General features: G+C 41.4%; 1 protein-coding gene across 1 annotated transcript; it reads right to left on the reverse strand.

Moving 5' to 3' along the window:
• Window positions 1–922: 922 nt before the first annotated feature.
• LOC309959368 (transcription initiation factor TFIID subunit 11-like) lies at window positions 923–1546 on the reverse strand (the record flags this gene model as incomplete). Its single annotated transcript, XM_082835609.1, has 1 exon — window positions 923–1546. One exon carries the CDS (start codon window positions 1544–1546, stop codon window positions 923–925), a length of 624 nt encoding a protein of 207 aa, XP_082691735.1.
• Between the last annotated feature and the right edge of the window lie 7698 nt (window positions 1547–9244).

Raw genomic sequence — 9244 nt, forward strand, 5'->3', positions numbered from 1 at the left:
TGGGTGAGGGTGGGACTTTGTCCGAGGCTTTTGTCTTATCTCTCGGTAGGGTCCTGTGATTTTTCTCCCTTGGCCTGTGCATGGGTCATGGATCCCATCCAAGGGTGTCTGAAGGCTGAGCCCTCCCTGGATACCTAGGATCCGTCTCACTAGCTCCAGCCATCTATGCTTCTTCTTACCCATGGCTGGATGTGGTTAGCTGAAAGGTGATTCAGGGTTTTGGCAACTCTCTGTGTGAGAGATCATCATGTCTAGTTCTCTGGGAATGCCTTGGGTCACAGGATGAAGCTAAGGCTGGTCTCATGGTATGAGTTAGGAAGAATTCCCTAAGCTCCCACCTCCTGGAAGAGATCGTAGAGGAGCGGTATAATTTCTGCTTTAAGTGTTTGCTAGAATCCATAAGTGAACTCCTCTGGGCCTGGTACTCTGGGATAGGGATGGTTGTTGAGTACAGATTCAATGTCTATGACAGGTAGAGGCCTTTGCAGAGGTCTGTTTCTTCGTGGGTGTGTTGTGGCAGGGGGTGTCTCTCAAGGTATTGGTTCCTTTCTTCTGGCTTATCAGATGGATGGGCGCGGAACCGTTCACAACATCCCTTTCTTACAATTCCATTGCCCACGGGTTCCAGAGTGATGTTCCATGTTTCACGTTTCGTTTCTGATATGCGTACACTGGGTCTTCTCTCTTTTCTGATGATTCCTCCAGCTGTCTAGAGGCTTCTGGGTGTTCTTGGTCTTTTCAGAGAAGCAGCTGGAGGTGTGGTGGATCTTCTCTCTCCAATTTTCTTCCATTTATCCATCCTGGGGAAATCCCCGGTGGCCTGAGATACAGGAGCTGCATGGGTGGGGCAAAGTCTCAGAGTCAGGAGGCTGCTCTGCCAGCGGGACAGGTTTCTCAGCGACAGGCCTTCGCTGGCTCTGGCCTAGAAGAACAGGATCTTCTTGTGCTTGCTGCCGGGGATTTGCCCCTTGGAGCATAACCTCCGAACAGCCTCCCTCATATGCTTGGGTTGGAGTGGGGGTGTTTCCCCCCACTTCTCACACACGTCCAGGGCCTCCTCAACCACCTGCCCGACGAAGACCTTGGCCACTCCGGACATGGCAATGACCGTGTTCTGGGACACCGTCGAGCCGGCCACGGTCTGGATCAGACGCTTCATGGTGGCCTTGGGGAAGGCTGATCGGCGATACACTTCGTAACGGTCCAGCTGCTCCTGGCTCATAGAAGACACGAGGGTTCTCATCTTCTGAGCCTCCAATTCGTCCACTGCCCGTTTCCCGGGTCTCTTCCCCTTGGTGGCCACTTTCCGTCTCTTGGCTGCAGGAGAACGTGACGAGGAGTCTGCCTCTTCACCTGCCCTTGGACACGGGCCGTCCTGACGCCTGAGCTCGCCTTCCTCGTCACAGGCTTTCCTCAGTTCCTCAAATCGTTCCCGCGGGATTCGGTCCAGGAAGCTGGGGCTGGGGTCCAAGGGCACCACTCCTCCCTCACCCGACACACCTGTGACCCGACCTTTGCCCGGGAGCGACGCGCTGGCCTTGGCCATCCCAGTGCCGCAAGATGCAGGGGCTCGGGCTGGGCTCGTCTGATCGGCGACCTGCAATGACAAAGACGAGACGAGGGAAGGTCAGCCTTGCTGCTGTATTTATACGCTCACACACACACATACACACACACACACACACACACAGAAACACAGGTTTCCACTGCTTCCCACAATTCAAAGACAGTTGCCCTTGGAGATTCCTTCTCTATGCGTGGATAACGAATGCCCGCAAACTTGGCACCTTAAACAAGCCCCACTGACTGGTTGAAAGCCCGTAGGTCAGAAAGCTCTCGCCCTGGGTCCTTTCTTCTGCAGAGTCCGCCGCGGAGAACCTCCCTCCGGCTGCAGTGCCCTCAGGGGCAGGATCTCTGGACGACAGTAAGGGCTCAGCCGCTTTATATAGCACTCTGGGGCTGGGGCCACGCCCACTCGGAAGTCAGGTGATTCCTCAGCCCTCGGGGGCTGGGCTCCTCCCACGCACAAGGGAAGGGGTGGGCCGAGGGTTGGCCGCCCAGACTCCCTCCCGCTACAGAGTTTCTGAAGGCTTCACATTTGTTGGTGAAGGAAATATAAACCCTCAGAAGAAGACAGGTCTTGAAAGCTGGCTTTTTGAAAGCCTTCCAGGACCCGCCAGAGAATCCAGTTCAGTAGGCAACAAGTCCTCTCTCGGGTGCACCTCAGAACTCATGTCTTGCATCCACCCTTAGAGTATTGCACATAAGGCTTGGCTTTCCTGCCCTCAACCTGCTCTGTGTTGCACCTAGCCCTCCCTTCCTCGACCCTAATCCCTGTTGACTCGTTTCCATGGTCTCCGTGGCTTAACCCCTCCCACAGTGTCCCTCTCATTGGACTGCTGAGGTCTCTAGTGGTTTCACATTGGTTTCTTTCGCTCCATCAGTAGGACTTTGGAGCTCCACGTCTCTTGTTGGCCTGCTGACTCTTTTCTTTCTAGTGCCGAATACTAGTCCAGTTTCTGAATGGACCACAGTTCACTGACCTTTCTTCCCCACCAATTGGCATTTGTTTGCTGCTGAGTTCCGGCAGTTTGGAAAGCAGATTCCATTAACGTCTCTGTGCAGGTTGCCCTGTGCTCGCACAAAGGTTCTCCTCTTTTGGGTAAACCTCAAGGAGCTGGATTGTATAGAGCGTGTGCTATTTTGTAAGAAACTGCCACACTGTTTCCCCAGGTGTCTGCCTTAGTGGGCTAGCGTGTCCCCATCCAAAGACACCACAGCCTGGAGGCTTGCGCTAACACACGTGTATTTATTTTCTCATCCTTCTGGAGATTGGAAATTGCCAGATGGGGTTGCGAGCCGACTCGTTGTTCAGTGATGCCTCTCTCCTGGGCTGCACCTGCCCACCGTCCGGCTGTGTCCTGGCATGGCCTTGGCTCTGGCTGTACTATCCCCGGTGCCTCGGTCTCTACTTTGAAAGACACCAGTGCTGTTGGATCGGGGGCCCTCCAGAAGTGGTTCCTTTGATTTGAATCACCTCTTTGAATTCCTGAGGGAGCGCATCTGCTCTAATACCTTTATTTCATACTTCTCGTCATCTGAATGATGAGAAAATAAGGGTGTTTTTTCACTGTGATTGTTAATTATATTTGTCAATTTAACTGGTTTAAAGAATGCTCAGACTGCTGGTAAACAACATTTCTGAGTGTGTCTTTAATGGTATTTCTGGAAGATATTTGTTTTTGAATCAGTTGACTGAGTAAGAGATCCACCCTCATCACTTTTGGTGGGCACCATCCAAACTGTGAAGGCCCCAGGAGAACATGAAGAGGGTGAGCAAATTTACTGCTTCCTTTCTTGAGCTAGGACTTCCATGTTCTCCTTCCCTCAGGCATCAGAGCTTCTGGGTCTCAGGTCGACTGACTCCAGTAGTTTCATCAGTGGTTCCCTAACCTGTTTTTCAAGCTTTTGGCCTCAGACTGGGGATTACACCTTTGGCTCCCCTAGTTCTCAGCTTGTTTACTTTGATTGAATTATACTGAAGGCTTTCCTGGTTCTCCATCTTGCAGTTGGCATTTCATAATACCATAATCTTTCTTTTTCCCTGTAGAGTACTTTGTTCTGACTATCTGCCTCTGGGGCTGTACCTCCTGCATACCAATTCTTCCCCTATTCCAAGTTCTGTAAACTTGCATTCTAGAACAGAGGGTTTAAACTTGAACCCTTATGGCAAGTAATCAAGAAAAGAGACTATTTGTTTAGTCCAAACTTAAAACAGATTCCCCTATTTTATGGAAAAGTATAAGCAAGATTACTTCTCTGTAAAACCTTTAAATACCCCTGGTCTAAAGGATTCTAGAATTATCACTGTCTAGCCATGTTACTCTCAATATCACCTAGATTACATTTAACTTGTATATTTGTTCTTAAAATGATGGTACATAAAAATAGTTGCCTAATAGTAAAGGATCAAATTCCTCTCTCCCTCTCCTCTCTCTCTCTCTCTCTCTCTCTCTCTCTCTCTCACACACACACACACACACACACACACACAAGGAAGACAGAGATTCCTACCATGCACTTATCCCAAATACAGTTAGAAAAATGGAAGTGCACTGTGCAAAGTTCTATGTTGGAAGACATATTCAAAGAATATGGCCTTGGATTTCACTTAGAAGCTGGCAATATGGATTTACAAACCAGAGAGCTGAACTTGTATAACTGAAACTAAACTATCCAAAGACTGCAAAAGTAAAGCAATATATAATATACTAGCAAATCTATCAGTTAACTATCCTTTGCTACATTCTCTCATTATCCTTTGTTACATTGCTGTTCTTAAGATAGGGCTCTCAAACATTACAAATGTTCTTTCTTGAATATCTTTACATAAACGTATGCTGTGATTCAGCTTTCTCATATTCTTTATCATTTTTATTTTCTGAATGATTTTTTTTTATTTTGACCACCTCTTTAGGTTAATCCTTTAAATATTTTGGTATCATATTTCAAACTCATCTTATAAAAGATATCCTATCTCCTGCATCTACATCCCTAAGCAAACCAGTACACATACACATACACCAAGATGCTGAAGGATGAAAACAAATTCACAAGGCCAGTCAATAGCAAAATAGACACACTTTGGTACAAATAGTTTTACACGCTAATTCAATCGATATTCTGCCTACTGAACCATGCTACTTCAGTAGGACATCCAGTTCTCTGTTACCGATCAGCAATTGCCAAAAGTTTAACTACCAGTGAAAATAGCTTTGTGCTCAACCTATGAATGATATCCATATCAAAGCAAAACTGCTCCCAAGCACCACATTATTGTCCCATCTATTGTTTCCCAAATCCTAGGCCAAATCCTAGGCCAGCCAACAAAATCAGCCTTTCTTGGTGGGCTTAATTACCTTTTTTATCCCAGTCATAGCTCCCCCAGTAAGAATAGCAATCCTGACTAAAGCAAATCACACTGTTACCATTCTGGAAAGAAGGGCTTGAATGTGGGTGATTACTGTGCCGGCATTACTTGCCAGGTGAAAACACGGTGGAGTGTCATGAGATTTCCCAACAAAGACATGTTTGGTCCCCTCGTGACACAAAGGGTTAGATGTGACTCGTTAGATATTTATTAAATTTTATCACTGTTCTTCATATCCTCTGCATTCATTGAGCCAACTCTACCTGGAATTTTCTCTGATGAAATGAACTTTTAGCAGCATCAACTTTTCCTCCAAACCATCAGTCTATAATAGAGCTCATTCACTGATATAAGTGAGTTAAAAACTTGTTCCAATGGTATACTTTTACTTTTGATGTTTGCATATATGTCTTATTCTAGTAATTGTTCTAGTCTCATGACAGCAAGCAAAGAAAGCGTATTTTGACAGGAAATTAATTTTAAATCTTTGGAGCTAAAAGGGCCTCAGTTGTAAATTTTATAGAGTAGAAAACTGAGGGCTAGAGAAGTTGAGAGTCTGTCAGGTCACACAAACCAGGCTAATATGTGAAACTGAAGTCCCCAAACTCTCTATTTAAACCCGTCATCTTCCACAGTGTGCTGCTCTGTATTCCATCATGTAGCCACTAAATACAGTGAGTCAAAAAACATCAACAAGTGGCTTCACATGGGAATGTTAGCTTTTATTCTAATTATTGCCTGTTTATTTCTTTTACATTGATTAACAAAGGTAAGAAATATCCCAACAGTTCTTGGAAACTTACCTATTCTTAAACACAAAACAAGTGAACAAATAGAAAATTGTTATTAGATGGTAAATAAAAGTATTAGGTATATTCATAAACAGTATGATCATATAGATAATAGCACAAAACCCTTAGTAATAGATTGGCTTTAAAAAAAACTAATTTAAAATAATCAAGAAGGCTTTCTTTCACTGTTAAATACCAGGATATCAGAATATTAAAGACATGAAACATCTTTCCATTCTATAATTATTTAGAAAGAAAAAATAAAATTAATAGGAACTGGCTTGCTTTTAAGATTTAGTAGTATCACAGGAAGCATGGCACAGCAAAGTGGATTTTGTTTGGAGCTTTTTTGTTTGTCTGTTTCGTTTATCACTTAAAACAACAGAGATTTATTCCCTCACAGTTCAGGAAGCCAAAAGTCCAAAATCAAGATGTTAGCAAGGTTGGTTCCTTCTGGAGCCTCTGGTGTAGAATCTGTTCCATGTCTGTCTCCCAGCTTTTGGTGGTTGTTGGTAGTCTTTGGCATTCCTTGCCTTGTAATTGGATCACTCCAAAGTCTGATTCTGTCACCACAGAACTTTTTTCCCTGTGTGTATCCTCAGTGACTGTATCCAATCTGCCCCTCCTTTTCCTTATAATGACACCAGTCATAGGATTCCGGGCCTACCCTTATTAGTGTGCCTCAATTTAACTTGATTGCATCTGTAAAGACCCTATTTCCAAATAAGGTTATGGTCACAGGTGCTAAGGGGTGAGGACTTGAACATATCTTTGGGGGGGACAACTCAACTCATTATACTGTACCACGGACTTGTAATTAGTAGTTTATATGAAATTCAGGAAAGCATTTAACACAGTGCCTAACTCATAGTAGGTATTCAATAAATGCTACTTCCTTTCCCCTGATAATATGACCTTTTTTAAAAAAAAGTTTCTTTGCCCTGGTCTGTAATCAACATAAGCATCAGATTGTGTTTCTAAATTATAGGCATAAAACTATTATTTGACTGGAACTCTGTATATTTCCAAAGAATGTTTTTATCTTATTTAGGGATGTAACAGGAAAGCTACAATAAGATATTTTTTTTAGAAGATGTAGTTTGTATATGTGTGTGTGTGTGTGTGTGTGTGTGTGTGTGTGTGTGTGTGTAGGCACACACATGGAATACTACTCAGCCATAAAAAAACAATAAAATTTTGCCATTTGTAGCAACATGGATGAACTTAGAGGGTATTATGCTAAATGAAATACATCAGACAGAGAAAAACAAATACTGTATGACATCACTTATATGTGGAATCTAAAAAATACAACTAGTGAGTATAACAAAAAAGAAGCAGACTCACAGATATAGAGAACAAATTAGTGGTTACCAAGTGGAGAGAGGGAACAGGGAAGGGGCAATACAGAGGTAGGGATTAGGAGGTACAAACTATTATGTATAAAATAAGTTACAAGGATATATTGTACAACACAGGGAATATAGCCAATATTTTATAAGAACTATAAGTGGAGTATAACCTTTAAAAATTCTGAATCACTATATTGCACACCTGTAACTTATATAATATTGTACTTCAACTATACTTCAATTTTAAAAAAAGTATGTGGTTCTTAATCTTAACTGCACATTTGAAACATTGGTGGAAATTTTAAAATCTCAATAGCTGGATAATAGCAAAGGCTAGTTATAAAGTATCTCTGGAGTTAGAACCAAGGCACTAGCATTTTTAAAGCTCCCCAGGAAATTTCAATCTACTTCTAAATTTGAAAATCATTGGAATAGTCAAAATAACACGTTTTATATTTAACATATATGACATTGGATCCTGCATCTGTCCCTTACTTTATAAACTTTCACTGTTTGCTTCAGTTTCTTATTTTGTGAAATAATGATGATGATGATGATGATACCTACCTTGTACCATTGTTATGTGAATTAGTGTTCATATATGTAAATCTCCTACACAGCACATGGCAAAGGACAGGCAGTCAGTTAATATTAGATACTAGTTTATGGTGAGATTCTGTTTCCCTTCATGGTGCAACAGGTTGTATCAGATTAAACTTTCTGTAGTAACAATTATAAACTCTACACAAATATAAAACAACAACTGTTTGAAGGCATCATTGTACAATCCAAAAGCATGAAAAACTGAAGAAGATATAATCCTGAAGGGAAAGGAAGTATGCTAGGTGAGCACCATAATTCGTTGAGCTTTCCCTTGAGAACATTCTCAGGCTTATTGCAATCTAGAGATAGAATAGAAACAAACCAGTAAACAATATCCTATTGGGAAGAGAACACAAAGTTTGAAGTTTAGGGCTGTTAGCAGAGCAGTAAATTGGAAGAAAAATTTCAGAGAGTAAGGAGACACAGAGGAAATACTCTAAAACCTGCATAGAAATGTCTCGCAAATCTTTGGCTTACACCTAAACTGCATACGGTTTTGCTGAGAATCTAAGGAACACAGCTGAAAGCATATGCTGAAAGGATTAAGAACTGAAAAAAAAAAAAAAAAAAAACTCTATCCGCAGATGCTTAGTAGTGCAGGGAGTTTGTAGATCAAGTCTGACCTGGCTAACAGAGCTTGATAGATACTTTGGCTTTCCATTGAAACTCTAGAATGGCAACACCTTAGGAGTAAGAAACACATATCCTGACTAAAGTCTATGGCATGGGAATACGGACGAAAACCAAAACAAGAATCCACACACAAACCCCAAAACCAAGCCTCCAAAAGATCAAGGGACTATGCTGGCAAATTAATAGCCTTTCAGGACAAAATTTGACACTCTTTAGAAAAAGATAACATAATACAGAAGGTTTATTATCCAAAATATTCAATATCCAATCAGAATTAATAAGCATACCAATCCAATCAGATTAATAAAATTAATCTGATTAATTGGATAAGGTTTATTATCCAAAATATTCAATATCCAATCAGAATTAATAAGCATACCAATCCAATCAGATTAATAAGCATATGAAAAGTATGAAAATATGACCAAACAGAAAAAAATTAATCAGAAGCAGACCACATATGATTTAGATGTTGAACTTAACAAAGACTTTGAAACAGTTAACAGGATTCTGATAGAATTTAGAGAAAAAGATGGACAAAATAGAAGACCAGATGTGAAATTTCAGCACAGTAGAAAAAAATAATTTTTTAAAGAACCAAATGGAAATTATATACTGAAAATACAATATCAGAAATAAAAAGTTCATTAAAGTGACTTAACTCCAGACTAGACCTACAGAAGAAAGAACCAGTTAATTAACTCAAAGATAAAAATTTTAAAAAGAAATGAACAATAATAGAGTATGCAATATTGTGGGACGATATTTTATGATCTGACATATGTGTAACTGAAGTCCCAGAAAGAGATAGGAATGAGACAGAAGAAATACTTAAAGAGAAAATACCTAAAACATTTCCAAACTGATAAAAAGACATCAACAGACCCCTTCCAAAAATATGAATCTCAAACAAGACAAACACAAAGATAAACACA

The sequence above is a fragment of the Leucopleurus acutus genome (genome assembly GCF_964270905.1).
Source record: "Leucopleurus acutus genome assembly, chromosome: 3".
NCBI lineage: Eukaryota > Metazoa > Chordata > Mammalia > Artiodactyla > Delphinidae > Leucopleurus > Leucopleurus acutus.